The 23,239-nt window shown below is 46.9% G+C and overlaps 2 protein-coding genes across 3 annotated transcripts in view; one reads left to right on the forward strand and one right to left on the reverse strand.

Annotated features, from left to right (window-relative positions):
- The window catches only part of gnl1 (guanine nucleotide binding protein-like 1), a 48,009-nt gene extending 34,850 nt beyond the window's left edge, over positions 1-13,159 (forward strand). The window contains exon 12 of the mRNA XM_063048133.1: positions 1,241-13,159. Within this exon, the coding sequence (XP_062904203.1) occupies positions 1,241-1,521 (281 nt within the window). The 3' untranslated portion in view covers positions 1,522-13,159. The remainder of the gene's footprint in view (positions 1-1,240) is intronic.
- A 6,264-nt stretch (positions 13,160-19,423) lies between these two features.
- Positions 19,424-23,239, reverse strand: part of gabbr1b (gamma-aminobutyric acid (GABA) B receptor, 1b) — a 282,459-nt gene continuing 278,643 nt past the window's right edge. For both annotated transcript variants that reach the window (XM_063048134.1, XM_063048135.1), the window contains one exon: positions 19,424-21,800. In XM_063048134.1, coding sequence (XP_062904204.1) covers positions 21,552-21,800 — 249 coding nt within the window. In that variant the 3' untranslated portion in view covers positions 19,424-21,551. The remainder of the gene's footprint in view (positions 21,801-23,239) is intronic.

The following is a 23,239-nucleotide window of genomic DNA, read 5'->3' on the forward strand; positions in this document are numbered from 1 at the left end:
CCGGCAGAGATGTTATGTCAAACATACTTTTCAGCCCACTGTCATTTGCAAGCTCGAGGAGTTGATCTCCTTCCCGCGCTGACATGGATGACGTGCGGGTAATGACCTCGTGTGTGTTCAAGCTCAACTGTGGGTGTGACAGGGAATGAGGAAAGGTGCAGCTGACTCATATTGCCAAATCATATTTTTTTCTCGCGGCCCGGTAGCGCATGCTTTGCGGCGCGGTGGTTGGGGACCACTGGTCTAGAAGAATCTTTGGAAGTCAAGAATGTGGCACATCTGGTGGTTACAGCCGTTGTGTTAGATGTTCATCGTGGTACAGGCCAGGCGGGGGCAAGAAAAACACCGTAAACTGTAAAAAGAGAGTGGCGGGTGTGTGGAACGTGCGGTCGGGGTGGGGATGGAGGCAGATACATTAGGGACGTTTAAGAAACTCTTAGATAGGCACACGTATGAAAGAAAACTGGAAGGCTACGTTAAGAAGGAAGGGTTCGATTGACCTTGGAGTTGGTTAAAGGTCAGCAAGACATTGTGGGCTGAAGGGCCTGTGCTGTACTGTTCTAAGTTGTAAAGGGACCTGAGTACGGGGCTGTTCTTTTACACTGCAGGTTGGGTTTAGATAAAGAAACCCTGTGAGCAGGCACCGACTGAGTCTAGATCTGGCACCGCAGACAAACAAACTTCAAAATTCCATAGCCATACTACAAGTTACTAAAAATTTACTACAAGTAAGTAATTAAACAGTATATAGGCAAGCATAAAGAAAGATCGAACTACAAGGAAAAACAAAAATAATAATATGGATCCTAATCCAACAGTAGAGACAGAACACAAGAACCTAAGAAACAGGAGCAGGAGTCGGACATCTGGCCCATCGAGCCTGCTCCACCATTCAATAAGATCATGGCTGATCTGGCCATGGACTCATCTCCACCTACCTGCCTTTTCCCCAGAACCCTTAATTATACTTTTCCCCTGCTATCCCAAAATCTATCTAACTCTGTCTTAAATATATTTAATGAGGAGACTCCCCCGTTTCCCCGGCAGAGAATTTCACAGATTCACTACTCTCCGGGGAGGACAGGATGTTAAGCAGTTCCTCCTCGACTCCGAGTTGGGGCGATGGTCTGGTTCCTATGCTGTGTGCCCCTGGTGGAGGAGGGAGGGGAGACTGGGATACAGGAGGGTGGGGGTGAGGGTGACGCACTAACCCCGGGCTCTGTTCCTGCCCCCTCCCCAGCGCACTGGCTGCAGCACAGCGAGACGCAGGAGATCGCTGCCCTCCAGGAGGCCCACCGGCAGCTGCAAGGCAAGCAGAGCTCGGAGGAGGAGGACGAGATCTCCAGCTCCGACCAGGAGGACGACGAGAGGGACCGCGACGCCGATGAGGAGGAGGAGGAGGACGAGGAGGGTGAGGAGAAGGGAGAAGCGTGGCGCAGGGGAGAGCAATGCCCAGCACTGGCCAGGGGAGCACTGCTCAGCACCAATAAGTTTTCCCTCCTGGGAGAGGACGAGTGTTGACATCCTGGTGTTCTCAGTGTGTCCGGCTGGGATGGTGGGACCAGGGACTCTTTGGAGGAGAGAAATCGGATGCATGAGCATCTTCTGGCAGGTGCGTTGCCCCTGCTGTGTATTAATTACTTCATTCCGGAGTGCATAGAGGAGCCCCATTCCTGACCTTGCTGTGAATGTACTGCTCTGTTCCAATAAAGCTTTATTTACCTTAAACATGGCTGCTTAACATCGTGGGCGCATAATGTTGTCAAAGGCACCGAGCACCATGGAGAGCGATGAGAGGGAGCTGGATGACATCAGTACAGGCGGGGATGGAGTGATAGTTACATTGTGAGGGAGCTGGATTAATGTCGGTACAGGTGGGGATGGAGTGATAGTTACATTGTGAGGGAGGTGGATTAATGTCAGTACAGGTGGGGATGAAGTGATGGTTACACTGAGGGAGCTGGATTAATGTCGGGACAGGCGGGGATGGGGTGATAGTTACATTGTGAGGGAGCTGGATTGATGTCAGTACAGGCAGGGATGGAGTGAAGGTTATGTTGTGAGGCAGCTGGATTAATGTCAGTACAGGCAGGGATGGGTTGAAGGTTATGTTGTGAGGGAGCTGGATTAATGTCGGTACAGGCGGGGATGGGATGATAGTCACATTGTGAAGGAGCTGGATTAACAACACGTACAAAATATGAAACAAAGATCGGTGTCCATAACAGATCACGAATGATGCAGAAATAAATGTTTAATTTGGAACTGTTTCTATCCTCAGATATTTTGTTTATTACTAAGTGTGAAATTAACTCTTTATGGACAGTTTAGTGCCAAGGCTGGGGACGGATGCCTTGAGGCACCTCTTGATGGTAGGGTGGGTCGTACCCGGGGTGGAACTGGCCGAATCTACAACACTGCGGCCTCTTACGACCCTGCGCATCGCAAGTTCCATACCAGATGGTGATGCAGCCAGTCAGAATGCTCTCCACCGTAAACCGGTAGAAATTTGCTGTGCAGTTTTTGTAACATGGCAGATCTAGAGAGAGACACAGAGGAACCTCTGGCTCTGTGAGGCAGCAGTTTTACCCACTGACACAGGTGACTCCCTGCAGCATCCGTAGGCTGGCAGATGACAAATTGTGCATGTAAACACTGTCCAAGAAGGAGCCACCTTTGCGGAGGGGCTTGAGGGCATCTTTGACGATCTTCTGTCCTTGGGACGAGGCTGATAGGGGTACAGAGTGGGTTGGGCTGTGGTGTTTATGGTGGAGTGACGTGAGGGGAGGGGGTCTCAGTTGGTCTGTGTGTGAGCGATTACAACGGCCTGTGGTGGAGGTAGTGATGTGAGGTCCTGAACTTGCCCCTTGGAGCTGTGACACATTATTCTGCGTTCTGTTACTGTTTTACAATGCACTGTTTTACAATACAGATTTGATCTGTATGAACAGTATGCAAGACACGTTGTTCACTGTTCGTCAGTCCACGTGACAATAATGAACAAATTCCAATTCCAGTTCTGGCAGAAGAGAGTGCCGTTGACCTTTCTATCCAGAGTTAACGCTTTTAGAGTTGGTGAACTCTCTGCCACCTCATCTAGTCAGGAGGCTGTGTTCCCTCCTGCTTGGTATTGAAGTCTCCTAGGTGGATCGATACACAATCTGTTGAGCAGATGTGCAGTTGAGGGGGTGGTTTGAGAACTTGCATCTGGACTGGGTTTCCTCTCCCCTCCCCTCAGATGCTGCTCGACCCACTGAGTTTCTCCAGCAGATTGTTGCTGCAGACTCCAGCATCTGCTGTCTCTTGTGTCTCCCTGGTTAAGAAATGGGAAGGGGTTTGGAGGGCTCTGGTCTGGGTGCAGGTCAACAAAACTAGGCAGAAAACCAGGCCAGCGCGGACTAGATGGGCCAGAGTTTCTCAGCTGTTGTGCTCCATGAATCTAAGACTGAACTTCGGTTGTTTTTTTTTTCTGAAGCTTAAGAAACTGAGAAGGATTGAAGATAATGAGAGGCGTAGATGGGTGTAAAGTCGGTCCTTTTCGTGTGGGGAATGTCACTTCTACAGCCTCTGGCTGTGGGGCTAATGCACGATGGGTCTGTGTTAGAGTGAGCAGGAGGGTCCTGGGGCACTTGCTTACCTGAGGGAGAGCACCAAGGCTGGATCCCTTGGAGTTTAGAAGAATGAGGGGTGACCTTACTCGGACCCTGGTAAGGGGCCAGTCGTTTAAGACTAAGGCGGGCGGGGGGGGGAGGTTGCTGCGGGAGCGTAGTGGTTAGCACGATGCTATAACTCCTCAGGGTGTCAGAGTTCAGAGTTCAATTCCGGCATCCTCTGTAAGCAAGTTTATACGTTCCCTCTGATGGTGTGGGTTTCCTCCAGGTGCTCCGGTTTCCTCCCACAGACCGGTTAGGAGGGTAATTGGTCATTGTAACTTGCCCCATGGTTAGGCTCGGGTTAAATCGGTGGGTTGCTGGGCAGCGCTGCTCAAAGTGCCGTGTTTTCTCTTGAAACGATCTTGACAGAAGTGAATCTCGGGAATTCTCTGCTCCCAAGTGTAGTGGAGGCTGGATTGCAAAGTGGAGATTGATGAGTCTTTCACAGATAGAGGAATTAAGAGCCATGGGGAAACGGCACAGGAAGAGGTCGGCCGTAGGACAGTACAGGCCCTTCATCCCACAGTGTTTGTGCTGATGATCGGAATCTAACTGATCCCACTCTCTGCACAGGGTCTGTATCCGTCTGTTCACTGCCTGTCTGAAGGCCTCTGTTGCTACTGTATCTGCCTCCACCATGGTCCCTGGCAGTGTGTTCCATGCACCCACCACTGCTCTTAAACTTCCCTACTCTCACCATAACCTGTGCCCTCTGTTATTGATATCTCTCCCCAGGACTTTACACCCATCTACGCCTCTCATTATTTTTATCACCCCTCAGTTTCTTAAGCACCTGGTTAAGCTCATCCCACCTCTCCGTATAGCTAATGCACAAAAATCCAGGCAGCCTCAACTTCCCGGTGAACCACTTCTGCACCCTCGCCAAAGCCCACCCACGCTCACTGTAATGGGGTGCTCTGGTCTCTGCAGTCCAAAGGCGTACAGCTGGGGTTTAGGTTCGTAAGTTGTGGACATGTTATATTGGCGCCGGAAACGTGGTGACTCCCAGCACAATCCTCAGGCTGTGTAGATCAATGACACATTTCACTGTACGTTTTAATCTATGTGTGACAAATAAACCTGATCTTTAAATATTTTAAATCTTTAATCTTTGCTCCAAACGTGGGCTAATCAAAGATTTGTGCAGCTGCAACATGGCTCCCTGATTCTTATACTCGGTGCCTGACTGACACCATTTGTGTTCTTTATCATTCTATCTACTTGCAGTGAGCTACAGACCTGTTCACCAATTTCAGTGTTAAGGGTCCTGCCGTGAACTGTTTACGTACCTTCCCCTTGTATTTGACCTCCCAAGCGGCATCACCTGACCTTTGTCCAGATTAAACACCATCTGCCATTTCTCTGCCCATCTCCCCAACTGATGCATAGTCTGTTGTATCCTTTGACAACCTTCCTCACTATCCACAATTACACTGATTTTTGTGTTGTCTGCAAATCTACTAATTGGACCACCTATATATTCATCCAAATCATTTATACGTGTTACAAACGACAGAGGTCCCAGCACTGATCCTTGTGGATGGAGGAGAACCACGGGTTACGGACGTCAGATCAGAAAAAACCTCTTTGCTGTGATCACGTTGAATGGTGGGGCAGGTTTGAGGGGCATGGTGGTTAAAAATTTATAATGTTTGTCCTTAGTCCTGATGAAGGATCCTGGCCTGAGACGGCGACTGTTTTCGATTCCATAGATGCTGCCTCACCTGCTGAGTTCCTGCAGCATTTTGTGTGCGTCGCTGTGGATTTCCGGCATCTGCAGAACCTCTTGTGCTCTAGTGTTTGCGATGTTCTGTGGGAAAGGCCACAGCGTAAGGTCCTGCTGTCACCAGACACCAGCGGGAAGACTAGCCTCTCCAAATCAGAATCAGGTTTACTGTCACTGACGCATGGCAGGAAATTGGTTGTTTTGTGGTGGAACAAATTACTGTGAGATAAAATTTTAAAATAAGTTGTTCAAAAGATGAATAGTGAGGTAGTGTTCATGGGTCCAAAAGTCTGATAGCAGTGAGGAAGAAGCTGTTCTTGAAGTGTTGAATGTGGGTCTTCAACTTCATGAACCTTTCCCCGATTGTAGTACTGAGAAGGGGATGTGTGCCAGACAGTGAGGTCCTTAGTCACAGACACTGCCTTAGTGAGGCACTGCCTTTTGTCAATGTCCTTGGTGTGGGGAGGCTTGTTGACTGATGAAACATTGGTGCTTTGTACAGAGTATATACAAAGCCAGAATGTGCATATTTGATGTGACTCTGACTATAAAGAAGGACTGGAACTGAGGGGATTGTAATTTCTGTAGATACGTTTATGAATGAAGTTTATTTTGGAAATGTTTAAGATCAGCTCATTTCTGAGAACACAGTCTGAAGGCACGCTGGGGACATCCGGAAGTGTTGCCACACATTCTGGCACTCCAGTGTAGCATATCCATGATGTTCAGAGCAACACACAAACAAAACACAGTAAACAACAAAACAAACCCATTTCCTGCATCTCTACACACCCACACACAAAGAAAGGTCTCCAACCCTGGGACAGGCCTTGGCGGGCCCTCTGACCTGCAGACTGTGGCCCCAGACTCAATGGAATGATGCACCACCTCTGTAAGGAAACGTGGAATGCTACACCAGTCCATTGTGGCTGGGGAGTGGGTACTTCTCCCCATCTCGAATCTCAGTGTTGGGGTCATAAGACCATAGGATGTGGGACCAGAATTAGGCCATGGAGCTCATCAAGCCTGCTTTGCCATGACTGATTTATTATGCCTCTCAAACCCATGCTCCTGCTTTCTCCCCGTAACCTTTGACACCCTGACTGATAAAGAACATAACAAGCTCCACTTTAAATATGCCCAATGACTTGGCCTCCACAGCCACCTGTGGCAATGGATTCCCCAGATTCACCACCCTCTGGCTACAGAAATTCCTCCTCATCTCTGTTCTAAATGGATGTCTCAACTCTGAGACTGTGCCTTTGGTCTGAGACTCCCCCACTATTGGAAACATCCTCTCCACATCCACTCTATCGTGTCCTTTCAATGGTATCACCTCTCATTCTTCTAAACTCCAGTCTAGAAGACAGGCTCAGAGACCTCAACTGCACCCCATATGTTAACCTTTTGATTCCTGGGGTCATTTTCGTGAACTACCTCTGGACCCTGTCCAATGCCAGCACATCTTTTCTTAGAAAAGGGGCCAAAAACTGCTCACAATGCTCAAAGTGTCTTCTGCCCAATGCCTTATAAAACCTCAACATTACGTCCTTGTTTTTTTATATTCTAGTCCTCTTGAAAAGAATGCTAACATTGCAATTGCCTTCCTCACCACCGACTTCACCTTAGAGCAGGGGTTCCAAACCTGGGGTCCATGATCCCTTCTGTTCATGGTAGGGATCCGTAGCATAAAAAGGGTTGGGAACCCCTGCTTTAGGGAATCAGCACGAGGACTCCTTTGTACTTCTGATTTTTGAATATTAGAAAGTAGTTCAAACCTTTATCCCTTCTACCAAAGTGCATGAACATACACTTCCCAACGCTATATTCCATCTGCTAATTCTTTACCCATTCTCTAAATCTGTCTAAATCCTCCTGCAGACTCCCTGCTTCCAAAGAACTACCTGCCTCTCCACCTATCTTCATATCATCTGCAAATTTGGTCATAAACCCATCAATTCCGTCATCCAAATCGTTGACATGTAACACGAAAAGAAGTGGTCCTAATAACGACCCCTGTGGAACACCACAAGTCACCGACAGCCAGACAGAATAGGCCACCTTCATTCCAACTCTTAGCCTCCTACCAATCAGCTAATCTTCTAAAAATCCAATTTTTTTTTTAGTTGCTTTGTGTTGGTTTTTAAAAGCTTCCCAATGAGATCCTACCACCAAACACATCTTTAGCTCCCCCCACCTCTCCACTTTCTGCAAGGATTGCTCCTTCTGTGAATCCCTTGTCCACTTGTTCCTCTCCACTAATCTCCCTCCTGGCACCTATCCCTACAAGCCATAGAAGTGCTGCATCTAACCATTCACCTCCTCTCCTACCTCCACTCAGGGCCCCAAACCGTCCCTACAGGTGAGGCAACACTTTACCTGCAAATCTATTGTATGCAGTGCTCCTGATGCAGCCCCCTCTGTACTGGTGAGACCCAATATAAACTGGAGGACACTACTATGTCGAGCACCTCTGCTCCACCCACCAAAAGCAGAATTTCCCAGTGGCCAACCATGTTAATTCTTATAACACACATCAAAGTTGCTGGTGAACGCAGCAGGCCAGGCAGCATCTCTAGGAAGAGATGCAGTCGACGTTTCAGGCCGAGACCCTTCCCCATTCCCATTCCAACATGTCATTCTATGGCCTTTACTTTTGTTACAAAGAGGCCCCTCTCAGGGTGGAGGAGCAACACCTCGTATTCCATTTCGGTCGCCTCCAACCTCTTTCTCCTTCCAGTAACTTTTTCTTATTCCCACCCCTTCAGTGTTCTTCTATTCCCTGCTCTGGCTTCTTAGCTCTTCTATCACCTCCCCCCGGTGACCCTCATTCTTCCCTTTTCTCCCATGATCCACTCTCCTCTCTTATCAGGTTCCTTCTTCTCCAGTCCTTTACCTTTCCCACCCAACAAGCTTCATCCATCACCTTCTAGCTATCCTCCTTCTCCTCCCCTACCTTTTTATTTTGGACTCTTCCCCCTTCCTTTCCAGTCCTGATGAAGGGTCTTGGCCCAAAACATTGACGGTTTATTCATTTCCATAGATGCAGCTTACCCTGCTGTATTCTTCCAACATTTGTGTATGTTGCTTTGGATTTTCAGCATCTGCAGAATCTCTTGTGTTTAATACATGTCCTCTCTTTCGCTTTTAAGCTGTCTTTGACTTCCCTTATCGGTTACCTCAACCTTCCTTTAGAATACTTATTCATCTTTGGGATGCATCTATCCTGCGCCTTCCGAATTGCCCCCAGAAACTCCAGCCACTGCCGTTCTGCCATCATCCCTGCTAGTGTTCCCTTCCAATCAACTTTGGCCAGCAACTCTCTCATGCTTCTGAAATTCCCTTTACTCCACTGTCATACTGAAACATCTGACTTTAGCTTCTCCCTCTCAAACTCCAATCGTATTAAGATTACTGCTTCCTAAGGGTTCCTTTACCTTAAGCTCACTAATCAAATCTGGTTCACTACACAACATCCAATCCAGAATACCTTTCTCCTAATGGTCTCAATCACAATCTGCTATAAAAAATCTATCTCGTAGGCTTTCTGCAATCTCCCTATCTTGAGGTCCAGCACCAGCCTGATTTTCCAAATCTATATGCATATTGAAATACCCTATGATTATTGCAAAAGTGCCCTTTTCTATTTCCTGTTCTAATTTGCATTCCACATCCTGGCGACTGTTTGGAGACCTCTATATAACTCTCATCAGAATCTTTTAACCTCTTGCTCTACCCACAAGAATTCTATATCTTCTGATCCTATATCATTTCCTTTCTAAGGATTTGATTTCAGTTTTTACCAACAGAGCCCCCCCCCACCCACCTCCTCTGCCTTGCTGCATGTCCTTTCCATCCAAGGTCTATCCTTGGATTTTAAGCTCCCAGCTATGATCTTCTTTCAGCCATGTCTCAGCAATACACACATCATACCTGTCAATCTCTAACTGTGCTACAAAATTTTCTACCTTATTCCTTATACTACACACATAACGCCTTCAGTCCTGAATTCATCACAATTCACTTCAACTCATCCCATGCACTACAATTTTGCCCTATCATCTGCATGTCCGTCCTCTCAGTCTCACAACACTGCACCCTCTTGTATAGCAACTGCCCGTCCTCAGCCCTATCACTCCAGCTCCCATTCTCCTGTCAGATTAGTTTAAATTCTCCCAAGTAACTCCAGCAAACCTGCCCGCAAGGATATTGGTGCCCCTCGGTTTCAGGTGCAACCCAGTCTTTTCGTACAGATCACATCTTCCGCAGAAGAGATCCCAATGATCCAAAAATCTGGAAACCCTGTCGCAGCACCGATTCCTCAGCCACATATTCATCATCTAAATCGTTCTATTCTTGCCCTGACTGGTGCATGGCACAGGCAGCAATCCAGAGGGTACTATCCAGGAGGTCCTGCTTTTCCCATTTCCCTATATTCTTTTTCAGGATCTTCCTTTCCTACCTATGTCATTGGTACCCAAATGTAGTAAAAGTAAAAGCTTTCTTTAAGTCTGTTTTTTTTAAAAAAGAGATGAGAGTGGATATAGGACCGCTAGAAAATGAGGATGGAGAAATAATAATGGGGGACAAGGAGAAGGCATGATGAACTAAATGAGTATTTTGCATCAGTTGTCACTGTGGAAGACACTTGGCAATGTATCAGATGTTGAAGGGTGTGTGGGAGAGAAGTGGGTGCAGTTACTATTACAAGGGAGAAGGTGCTCAAGAAGCTGAAAGACCTAAGGGTGCATAAGTCACCCGGACCAGATGAACTGCACCCTAGGGTTCTGAAAGAGGTAACGTTAGAGATTGTGGTGGCATTAGATAGAAATGATCTTTCAAAAATCATTGGACTCTGGCATTGTGGCAGAGGACTGGAAAATTGCAAATGTCACTCCACTTTTAAGAAAGGAGGAAGGCATCAGAAAGGAACTTATAGACCAGTTATCCTGATCTCAGTGATTGGGAAGATGTTGGAGTCAATTGTTAAGGATGAGGTGATGGAGTACTTGGTGACACAGGACAAGATAGTACAAAGTCAGCATGGATTCCTTAAGAGAAATTCTTGTCTGACGAACCTGTTGGAATTCTTTAAGGAGATTGCAAGTAGGATAGATAAAGGGGATGCAGTGGATGTTGTATATTTGGACTTTCAGAAGACCTTTGACCAGGTGCCACACTTGAGGCTGCTTGCCAAGTTAAGAGCCCAGGGTATTACAGGAAAGTTACTAACATGGTTAGAGCATTGGCTGATTGGTAGGAGGCAGTGAGTGGGAATAAAAGGATCCTTTTCTGGCTGGCTGCCAGTGACTAGTGGTGTGCTGCAGGGACTGGTGTTGGGACGGCTTTTTATGCTTTGTATGTCAATTGATTTAGATGATGGAATAGATTAGAATTTATTTAAGTCTTACATCCATTCCACAATGTGAGGGAGTAAAAATCTTTGCGTTATGACTCCATTGCAAAGTACAGACATGTGAATTTATAAATCTAATGGCTTGTAGAAAGATACTGTCCTGTAGCCTGTTGGTCCTGGCTTTAATTCTGAAGAACCATTTCCCAGATGGAAGCAGCTGAAACAGTTTATGGTTGGGGTGACTGGTGTCCCTGATGATCTTCCAGGCCTTCTTTCTGCACCTGCTGCTGTTAATGTCCTCAATGGAGGGAGGTTCACATCCACAGATGTGCTGTGCTGTCCGTACCACTCTCTGCAGTGCCCAGCGATCAAGGCTGGTGCAGTTCCTGTCCCCCAGGTGGTGATACACCCAGGATGCCCCTGTAGAAGGTCTTGATTTGGGAGCCCATGCCGAACTCCTTCAGTTGCCTGAGGTGGAAGAGATGCTGTGTGCTTCTTATTTTGCCATAAAACTGGTGTGTACAGTCCAGGTAAGATCACTGATGTTGTGTATACTGAGGAACTTGAAACTACTTTGTTTTTGGCTTTGTTATCAAGATTGGTGGAGGGGAAGATGGTGTTGAGGAAACAGGTAGGATGCAGAAGGACTTAGATAAATTGGGAGGATGGGCAGAAAAGTGGCAAATGAAATACAATGTTGGAAAATGCATGGTCATACACTTTGGTAGAAGAAATAAATATGCAGACTATTTTCCAAATGGGGAGAAAATCCAAAACTCCGACATGCAAAGGGACTTGAGAGTCCTTGTTCAGAACACACTAAAGGTTAACTTGCAAGTTGAGTTGGTGGTGAGGAAGGCAAATGCAAAGTCAGCATTCATTTCAAGAGGTCTAGAGTACAAGAGCAGGGATGTGATTCTGAGGCTATATAAGGCACCCTCACCTTCAGTATTCTGAACAGGTCTGGGCTCCTCATCTAAGAAAAGATGTGCTGGCATTGGAGAGGATTCAGAGGAGGTTCACAAGGATGATTCTAGGAATGAAAGGTTATCATTCAGGGAACGTTTGATAGCTGTGGGTCTGTACTTGCTGGAATTTAGAAGGATGAGGGGTGGGGTCTCATTGAAACCTTTCGAATGTTGAAAGGCCTAGACAGTGTCGATGTGGAAAGGATGTTTCCCATGGTGGGGGAATCTAGGACAAGAGGGCACAGCCTCAGGAAAGAGGAGTATCCATTTAAGAGACACAAAGAAATTTCTTTAACCAGAGGGTGGTGAATTTGTAGAATTTATTACCGCAGGCAATGTGGAGCCCAGGTTGTTGGGTGTATTTAAGGCAGAGCTTGATAGGTTCTTGATTGGACATGGCATCAAAAGTTACGGGGAGAAGGCTGGGGAGTGGGGCTGAGGAGGGGGAAAAAGGATCAGCCATGAGTAAATGGAGCAGATTCGATGGGCCAAATGATCTAATTCTACTCCTATGTCTAATGGTCTTGCGTACCATGACTTCTGTCTGCTCCCCCTCCCCCTTTAGAATGCTGTGAACCTGAACTGAGACATCCCTGACCCTGGCACTTGGAAAGCAATATACCATCTGGGTGTCTCTTTCACGTCCACAGAATCTGCTGTCTGCTCCTCTAACTCAGGAATCCCTTATCACTACTGCACTCTTCGTCTTTCCTCCTCCCCACCCCCCCTCCATTCCCTTCTGAGCCACAGAGTCAGACTCAGTGCCAGAGACTCGGTCTCTGCAGCTTATCCATGTTCTGTCATCACCCACCAACCCCAACAGCATCCAAAGCGGTAAACTTATTATTGAGGGGAACAGTCACAGGGATACTCTGTACTGTCTGCCTATTCCTATTCCTGTTCCCTCTCCTGACTGTCACCCATGTACCTGTCTTCCATAACTTAGCAGTGACTACCTCCCTGTAGCCTCTAGCTTGCACCTCCTCATTCCCCCATATGAACCGAACGCCATCAACTGCGGCTCCAGTTCCTTAACTTGGTCTCTAAGGATCTGCTGTTCAGTGCATCTCACGCAGATGTAGTTATCAGGAAGGCTGTAGGTCTCTCAGAGTTCCCATATAACATCACTAGCCCTGGACCCATTCTCAGTGCACTACCTTTGTACTGATAGAGAAAGAAAGCTAATAGTAACTAGAAATTTACTTAGAGCCGATTCCTGTTCTTGCTGAAGTCTGTTGACCACTCTAACACTGAGGAAAGGAAGGGGTTAATTCTTGACACAACACAGGGAAGAATTTCTGGAAAGACACCTCACAATTAACCAGAAAGGATAACCTGTGTTCCTGTAGACCAGAGTCTGGGATACACAGGAATGCACAAGGTTACAAAGTGGTGGACTTAGCCAGTTCTGTCACAGAAGCAGCTCTTCCCACCACTGAGGATATCTGTGGGGCTGGGGGGGGGGGGGGTTAATGACCCTGGAAGGAATCATCAGGGCATGCACTCTTCATGCAGGAGGTACAAGAGCCTGAATTCCCAACCTCAAAGTTCAACAACAGCTTCTTCTCCACTACCATCAGGTTCCCGAACTGGCCTGAAAAACCCTAATGCTATCTTAGATTTCTCTCTTCCATTTGCACTAACGTTGATGTGTATATTCTGTCACGTAAGATAATGTATAACATACTGCATGTTAATTTAAATTTATGTTAAATTACATTTGTAATGTACTGTGTTGCTGCTGTCATCTACACCCTGGCTATCTGAGTCCATGACATTAAACTTGAACTCAGGAATGCCAGAACTGAAACCTGACTCTGGTTTATGACAAAGGGACTGAAACTTCTGAGCAACTTTGGGAGATGCTGAAGGTCTGAAATTGTTGTGTTTTCGTGACACATCTTGTAGCTTCCAAACAAGAAGCTGCTGAAATCTGCAAGGTAAGATGGACTATATTTAAACACCAGGTTTTACTGTTAAATACAGGGCTATGGGTAAGCCTAGTAATTTCTAAGGTAGGGACGTGTTTGGCACAACTTTGTGGGCCGAAGGGCCTGTATTGTGCTGTAGGTTTTCTATGTTTCTACTGTATCCCATTTACAAGGAGCACTGTCACAGGAAAGCAGCATCCAACATTTCTTGATGCTCCCTACCATCCAGGCCAGTCTTTCTTTTCATTGCTGCCATCAGGCAGGAGGTACAGGAGCCTTGCGTCCCACACCAGCAGGTTCAGGAACAGTAATCACTCCACAACCATCAGGCTCCTGAACTAGGGTGAGAAACTTCATTCACCACAACTCAGACCCTACAGACTCACCTTTAAGGTCTCAACAATTCATGTTCAGTCTTATTTATTTATTACTTAATTTGCACGATTTATCTTTTGCAAATTGGTTGTTTGTCATATTTATATATGTAGTTTTTTCCATAAATTTTTTTGTATTTCTTTATTTTCCTCTAAATGCCTACAGGAAATTGAATCTTTTATGGTAACATATACATGCTATACCATTTATTTATTTATTTTACTTGCATAATTTGTCCTCTGCACAATGGCTGTTTGTCAATCTTGTTTACGTGTAGTTTTTCAGAAATTCTATTGTTATGTCTTTATTTTCCTGTAAATACCTGCAAGGAAACGAATCTCAGGGTAATATCTCATTATATTTTCATATTTTGATAATAAATTTACTTTGACTTTGTCTTGTCCTTGGATTCAATTGAATTTTCCAGTTCTCAGCTGAAGTCTTTTATAGAATCTCTCACAGACCAAATCAGGGTTTCTTTCAATCAAGGTGAAGCAGTAACAGTGGATTTTAAAAATTGTGGTTGAGATTTGTGTATTGAGAATTTATCTGGAAAGTAGCCAACATATTCAAGGCCCCCGTTCTGACCTCAGACATTCTCTCTTCTCTCCTCTCCCGTAGGGAGAAAATTCATGAAAGCCTGAGAACACGTACCACCAGGCTTAAGGACAGCTTTGATCACATTGTTATCAGACTCTCGAATGGACCTAGTACGCTAAAGAAGAGCTCTTGATCTTTCAGTCTGCCTGACTGTAGTCCTTTGTCTTTGTCTGCCTGCCTGCAGTGCACTTTCTCTGAAAATGAAAACACTATATTCTACATGTACCGTGTACCATGCACTGTGGTCTGGAGGAATGTTGTTTCATTTGGTTGTATATACCTACAATCAGATGACAATAATACTTGAATTTGAACTCCATGTACTTGTGCATGGCTGATCTGTTGGGTTACCACTGCAGAGTTGGGTTTGTTGTTGACGTGTGTTCCAGATGCAGTGGAAAAACTTTGTGTGCTATCCAGACAGATCATGCCATACATAAGTACATTGAGTTCAAGTTCAAGTACTTTCTTACTTTTTTATGTTCCAGAAGATTTGTCTTATTTCTTTGTTTATGGAGCATTTGGCAAACCTTCATCGCATCTGAGTTCAGTAAAAGTGTTGAGATACTCAGAGGGAAAGGGCATCGGTTAACCAGAGATCTCGGGAGAGGAGGAGAGAACCGTCATCCCCGTGGACAGAAGGCTTCATGATGTTGTTGATTAAACAGAAGTTTGGCATGCTGTCCATCAGCAAACCTTGAGAATAGAGTCTTGGGACATTATGTTGCAGTTGTACTAGGTGCTGGTGAGACTGCAGTTCAAGTGTTGGATCCAGTTTTGGCTACTCAGTTATCATCAAAATGGAGAGAGGGCAGAGATTCACCACCAGGGTCAAGTCAAGGCTCAACAGCCTGAGTTATAAGCAGGGTTGGCATGATAACACTTTATTCCTTGGAACTTAGGACATTATGGGGTTAACTTCTATATAGGCATCTGTTAGTCTTGCGAGACCATGGATCTGCGCCTGGAAAGTCTTCACTCTCCAGGGCGCAGGCCTGGGCAAGGTTGTATGGAAGACCAGCAGTTGCCCATGCTGCAAGTCTCCCCTCTCCACGACACCGATGTTGTCCAAGGGAAGGGCATTAGGACCCACACAGCTTGGCACCAGTGTCGTCGCAGAGCAATGTGTGATTAAGTGCCTTGCTCAAGGACACACAACACGTCCCTTCGGCTGGGGCTGGAACTCACGACCTTCAGGTAGCTAGTCCAATGCCTTAACCACTTGGCCACCTGCTCACACTGGTTAACTTCTAGAAGTGCATAAAACCATGAGGCTCCACACAGTCTTTTTCCAGAGAAGTGGAACTAAAAACCAGAGGGCACAGGTTTAAGGTGAAAGATTTAAAAGGGACCTGAGGGGCAACTTGATACAATTATGGAGTGAACTCCCAGAGGAAGTGGTTGAAGCAGGTGCGATACACACAAAATGCTATGGGAACTTGGCAGGTCAGGCAGCATCTATGGAGGGGAATAAACAGTCAATATTTTGGGCTGAGACCCTTCATCAGGGCTCAATATCCATCAAGACATTAGATGAACATTGATGTTAATTGGTGAACATTGAAATCTTCAGAACAAGATCAGGGCTTGTTAATGAGAGAGTTCAGGGGAGAATGGCCAGACTAGTTCAAGCTGAGAGAAAAGTGACGGTAACTCAAATAACCACTCATTACAAGAGTGACGTGCAGAAGAGCAACCCTGAACACACAGCACGTTGAACCTTGAAGTGGATGGGCTATAGCAACAGAATATCATGAACATACACTCAGGAACTCTCTGTAAGCTTTTGGAATAGACACTAGAATTGAATATTGAGCCCTTTGAATGCTCTACTAGTTGGGATGTGCTACCATTATAAATACGTAATTCTGCAAATTTAACTGACTATATTCAAGATGCTAAAGTTCAGCAGGTGATTATAACCATTGAAACTATAGTTAATTGTTTTTTATGAACACAAGAATTTCTGCACATGCTGGAAATCCAGAGTAACACACACAAAATGCTGGAGGAACCCAGCTGGCCAGGCAGCATCTATGGAAGGGAATAAATAATAGTTGTTTCGGGCTGAGACCCTTTGTTAGAGTTTATTGTTACTGGTGTGTTTAAGAGGCACCCAAACATTTGTATCAGCCGGGTGAGATTCTTGTGGACACTTTCCTGAAGGTTTGCTGTATTACAGAGACTTGGGTGGTGCAGGGGCAGGAATGGCTACTTCAAGTGCCAGGTTTTAGATGTTTCAGAAAGGACAGGGAGGGAGGCAAAAGAGGTGGGGGCGTGGCACTGTTGATCAGAGATAGTGTCACAGCTGCAGGAAAGGAGGAAGTCATGGAGGGGTTGTCTATGGAGTCTGTGGGTGGAAGTTAGGAATAGGAAGGGGTCAGTAACTCTACTGGGTATTTTTTATAAACCACCCAATAGTAACAGGGACATTGAGGAGCAGATAGAGAGACAGATTCTGGAAAGGAGTTGTTGTGGTGGAATATTTTAATTTCCCAAATATTGATTGGCATCTCCCTAGAGCAAGGGGTTTAGATGGGGTGGAGTTTGTTAGGTGTGTTCAGGAAGGTTTCTTGACACAATATGTAGATAAGCCCACAAGAAGAAAGGCTGTACTTGATCTGGTATTGGGAAATGAACCTGGTCAGGTGTCAGGTCTCTCAGTGGGACAGCATTTTGGAGATAGTGATCACAATTCTATCTCCTTTACCATATCATTGGAGAGGGATAGGAACAGACAAGTTAGGAAAGCGTTTAATTGGAGTAAGGGGAAATATGAGGCTATCAGGCAGGAACTTGGAAGCATAAATTGGAAACTGATGTTCTCAGGGAAACGTACGGAAGAAATGTGGCAAATGTTCAGGGGATATTTGCGTGGGGTTCTGCGTAGATATGTTCCAGTGAGACAGGGAAAGGATGGTAGGGTACAGGAACCATGGTGTACAAAGGCTGTTGTAAATCCAGTCAAGGTGAAAAGAAGAGCTTACGAAAGGTTCAAAAAAATAGGTAATGATAGAGATCCAGAAGATTATAAGGCTAGCAGGAAGGAGTTTAAGAATGAAATTAGGAGAGCCAGAAGGGACCATGAGAGGGCCTTGGCGGACAGGATTAAGGAAAGCCCCCAAGGCATTCTACAAGTATGTGAAGAGCAAGAGGATAAGATGTGAGAGAATAGGACCAATCAAGTGTGACAGTGGAAAAATGTGTATGGAACCAGGGGAGATGGCAGAGGTACTTAATGAATACTTTGCTTCAGTATTCACTATGGAAAAGGATCTTGGTGATTGTAGGAATGACTTGCAGTGGACTGAAAAGCTTGAGCATGTAGATATTAAGGAAGAGGATGTGCTGGAGCTTTTAGAAAGGATCAAGTTGGATAAGTCACCGGGACCGGACGGGATGTACCCTAGGCTACTGTGGGAAGCGAGGGAAGAGTTTGCTGAGCCTTTGGTGATGATCTTTGTATTATCAATGAAGATGGGAGAGGTTCTGGAGGATTATGTTCCCTTATTCAAGAAAGGGAGTGGGGATAGTCCAGTGGGTCTTACTTCAGTGGTTGGTAAGTTGATGGAGAAGATCCTGAGAGGCAGGATGTATGAACATTTGTAGAAGCATAATATGATTAGGAATAGTCAGCATGACAGGTTGTGCCTTACGAGCCTGATTAAATTTTTTGAGGATGTGACTAAACACATTGATGAAGGAATAGCAGTAAATGTGGTGTATATGGATTTCAGCAAGGCATTTGATAAGGTACCCCATGCAAGGCTTATTGAGAAAGTAAGGAGGCATGAGATCCAAGGGGACATTGCTTTGAGGTCAAGGCAAAGAGTGGTTGTAGATGGGTCATATTCTGCATGGAGGCTGGTGACCAGTGGTGTGTCTTAGGGATCTGTTCTAGGACCCCTACTCTTCGTGATTTTTATAAATGACTTGGATGGGGAAGTGGAGGGATGGGTTAGTAAATTTGCTGATGATTCAAAGGTTGGGGGTGTTGTGGATGGTGTGAAGGGCTGTCGTTACAGTGGGAAATTGATAGGATGCAAAACTGGGCTGAGAAGTGGCAGATGGAGTTCAACCCAGATAAGTGTGAGGTGGTTCATTTTGGTAGGTCAAATATGATGGCAGAATACAGCATTCATGGCAAGACTCTTGGCAGTGTGGAGGATCAGAGGGATCTTGGGGTCCGAGTCCATAGGACTCTCAAAGCTGCTACACTCAGTAGTTAAGAAAGCATTGGTCTTCATCAATCGTGGGATTGAGTTTAAGAGCCGAGAGGTAATGTTGCAGCTATATAGGACCCTGGTCAGACCCCACTTGGAGTACTGTGCTCAGTTCTGGTTGCCTCACTGCAGGAAAGACATGGAAACCATAGAAAGGGTGCAGGGGAGATTTACAAGGATGTTGCCTGGATTAGGGAGCATGCCTTATGAGAATAGGTTGAGTGAACTCGGCCTTTTCTCCTTGAAGTGGCAGAGGATGAGAGGTGACCTGATAGAGGTGTACAAGATAATGAGAGGCATTGATCGTGTGGATAGTCAGAGGCTTTTTCCCAGGGCTGAAATGGCTAGCACAAGAGGGCATATTTTTAAGGTGCGTGGAAGAGGAGATGTCAGGGGTAAGAGTTTTACTCAGAGAGTGGTGAGTGCTTGGAATGGGCTGCTGGCGGCAGTGGTGGAGTCGGGAACAATAGGTCTTTTAAGAGACTCCTGAATAGATGCCTGTAGTCTTGTCCAGTGTTACTTAGATCATGATTAAGACTCCTGCCTCTCTCTGGCTGTTATTAATACTACACCAGGAACTTCAAGCCACTGTAACAGAATAGAGAGTAACACTTTTATTATAAACACATCCTTGTTGGCTATAGTGAATGAAACCATCCATGCATCTTGCGAGTGCAAATTCTAAGTGGTCAGTGCGAGATACAACATGGGAAACAATCACCACTCACTTTGTAATGTGGAACAACACAGGTTGGTGAGCCCACCCTGCCAGCCGGTAGCTTGTACGGCCCGAGACGGTGTGGAACGAGAATCGGATGGGACTCGTTTAGAACAGCAGGTATCATTCTAACGCAAAGGCAGATCTGCAATGGGGGACGGGGGCACGACTGCTGAGGACAGGCGCTTTTGTCATTCAGTGCACCCCTCCCCCATCTTGTGTGTTGCAAAATTCAAATCGACAGGTTGGGTGTGTTGGCACCAATCTGCAGTCCCCTCCTCCCACTCTCCCCACATTTCACAACCCACCCAGACTGTCAGAGCTGAGTTGGTACCGTTCATGTTCCACAGTTCCTTTGGGTGGTTCCTCTCCCAGATGGGACACGGGGGCGGCACCTTCATTAAATCCCCCCTCAGAGGTGAGTCTTTGACCACACGGATTCACCTGTGTTCCCTTCAGTTCACTCCTCACAATACGGTCTTACACAGGACAGAGAAACCATTTCTCAGAAATGACCCTGAGCTGTAAATCTCCACCCCCACTTCACCCTGGTCTCCCAACACCACTCATCTGTTCCAGATGAAGCCTCCGGTGATGCCTCACCTTCTGACTAGAGGTGTTGCAGCCCCAGGGCCCCACGCTGAACTCGGCACTGGCCGGTGCTAGAAGTGGGTGTTTAATGTTCTATATCTACCCGACCTGCAGTGCTTTCTGGCATCTGCAGGGTTTTGCTTTCTTCTTGCCCTAGTTGGCTGATAGGGGAGAGGACAGCAGATCATTCACAAAATTTACTGCATCAGGCTGCACTAAGTTACACTGACAGTGTAATGTTAAAGCTGAGGAGGTTCTCTGAATGTAACTCTAAATCTGGCCGCCAGTTATTCTGGAGAAGTCCTTCGTAAATGTTGTACATAAGTCAGAAGTAATTACAGTTAATGTTTCAATTACAACCACAACCCACGAGGGGGCAACATCGTCCCTGTTCCCGTTCCCCAGTCTCAATGGAAGACACTGACCGGGCGACCTTTGCCAGAGGTACAACAGTAAAAGCTACGACACGCCCCAGAAAGGGAAGGGCTGCTCCTGGAACGGAGAGGGGTTCATTCCTGAACACCTTTCACTCCCACCCTCGAATCATTTCACAAGAGATTTCGGACAGAATGTGGGCATGGGGCGATGATAACAGAGGGGAAAACTAGTCTGGTGGAAGCGTGTTCAAAGACATGGGGCAGGAGTCCTGAACGTTCTGGAGGCTGGCGACTCGATGAACATGGAGCTGGTCCCTCTGGGTTTTACAGGCCAGTTACGTGGTAAGGACAAGGACAGTTCCTCTGGATATATGTTTAGTTATATCACAAAGACAGGGACAGTTCTTCCGAATTTATGGATCAGTTACACCGTAAACATTGGGGCATTTTTTTCTGGTTTTATGGAAAAGTTACATCGTAAACTGGACAGTTTGTCCAGTACACTGGTTAAGCACAGGGACGGTTCCTTTGGATTTACAGGGCATTTAATTCGCAAACAAGGGGAGATTCTGTCAGCGTTATAGATCAGTTACTTTGGAAAGAGGGATAATCCTCTGGTTGTATGGGGTAGTTGCATCGTAAACACATAGTTCCTCAGTTATAGAATTCAGTTGCAAGGTTAACACATGACTGTAAACGGGGCGGGGAGGGGGGGGGGTTCCTGGTTTTGTGTGCCACTGGGAAGGATTCCCACTGGTGTTGAACATGGGAAAAAAAAGAGGACTCATTTCCTCTTTAAGATTAAACCCTGCATTTTAACAGTCAAATACAACACAGCCGCGGGCGTGCTCTGGGGTAGTGGCTGGTGCGAGGCAGTGTTGGGAGGGTTCGACTGGACGTCTCGGTCCGGTTCTGAGTGAGTGGGAGATAGTGAATAGTCCAATCATTTCCTGACCAGTGTGGAGCTTTGCCGGGCCCTCTTGCTGAGGGGCACCATCGATTTCGGGACCTGCCGCCACGCCGGGCCCCACCATCACTTGTAGAGCAGGTGGACCCTGCTACCCTCGCAGTTGTTCCTGCCGAGCTTGCTGCCCTGCTCGGACGAGACCAGGCACTTCACCAGGGGCATGTGCGGCTGGTAAAGCGAGGGCACAGTCCCCGCCGAGTTGCCGTAGTGATTGTCGGTGAGGGTCTCCTTGGCCGCAGCGGAGGGCCGTCTCCGCGACCTCAACTGCTGTCGCTCGTGGAGCTGCTGCCGCAGTTCGGAGATCCGCTCTTCTTTCTGCGTCAGAGGAGAGTGATTTCAACACTTAGTCACAAGACTGAAACACATAGACGCAGAATTTGGCCATTCGGCCTGTCGAATCTGCGCCACCATTCCATCATGACTGATTTACTATTCCTCTGAACACCATCCTCCTGTCTTCTCCCAATAACCTTCGATGCCTTGATTAATTAAGAAGCAATGGACCGCTGCTTTATACGTATGCAATGACTTGGTCCCCACAGAGTTTGTGGCACTTCATTCCACAGATTCACCACCCCCGTCCAGAAAAATATTCCTCCTCTTCTCTGTTCTAAATGGACGTCCCTCTATTCCACGGCTGTGCTCTCTCGTCCCAGACTCCACTATTGGAAACATCCACTCTATCTAGGCCTTTTGATATTCAATAGGTTTCAATAAGACCTTGACCCCATTTCTTCTAAACTCCAGCAGTACAGGCCCAGAGCCATCAAGAGCTCTTCATACTTTAACCCTCCCATTCCTGGAATCTGGTTAGCCTCCTCTGGACCAGGCCCTCTCCAATGCCAGCACATCTATTCTTAGATAAGGATCCAAGCTGCATTATTGAATGGTTTCCTAGTGTGATAAGGTGGACTCCTGGCCACATAATCTACCTCAATATGAACCTACACCTTACTGTCTTCCTGCACAATCTTCCACATTTCCGCACTGCATTAGCGCTGAGTATGGCGGGGGGGGGGATATTCGGTACAGGTGGAGGGGAGGGGAGGGGGGATATCCGGTATAGAGAGATGGGAGGGGAGATATCTCTGGTATGGAGAGGAGATAGATCCAGTATAGAGAAATCTGATATAGAGAGGAGAGGGGATATATCCAGTAAAGAGAGATGGAAGGGGAGAGATCTCCGGTGTGGAGAGGAGAGGGGAGGGGAGAGACCTCTGGTGTGGAGGGGAGAGGAGAGAGATCTCCGGTGTGGAGAGGGGAGAGGAGAGAGATCCCCGGTGAGGAGAGGAGAGCAGAGAGATCTCTGGTGTGGAGAGGGTAGGGGAGAGATCTCCGGTGTGGAGAGGAGAGGGGAGGGGAGAGATCTCCGGTGTGGAGAGGAGAGGGGAGGGGAGAGATGTCCGGTGTGGAGAGGGGAGGGGAGAGATCTCCGGTGGGCAGAGGAGAGGGGGGAGATCTCTGAGGTGGAGAGGAGAGGGAGGGGAGAGATCTCCGGTGTGGAGAGGAGAGGGGAGGGGAGAGATCTCCGGTGTGGAGAGGGGAGGGGAGAGATCTCCGGTGTGGAGAGGGGAGGGGAGAGATCTCTGGTGTGGAGAGGAGAGGGGAGGGGAGAGATCTCCGGTGTGGAGAGGGAAGGTGAGCGATCTCTGGTGTGGAGAGGAGAGAGATCTCCGGTGTGGAGAGGAGAGGGGGGAGATCTCTGGTGTGGAGAGGAGAGGGAGGGGAGAGATCTCCGGTGTGGAGAGGAGAGG

The sequence above is a fragment of the Mobula hypostoma genome, chromosome 5 (genome assembly GCF_963921235.1).
Source record: "Mobula hypostoma chromosome 5, sMobHyp1.1, whole genome shotgun sequence".
NCBI lineage: Eukaryota > Metazoa > Chordata > Chondrichthyes > Myliobatiformes > Myliobatidae > Mobula > Mobula hypostoma.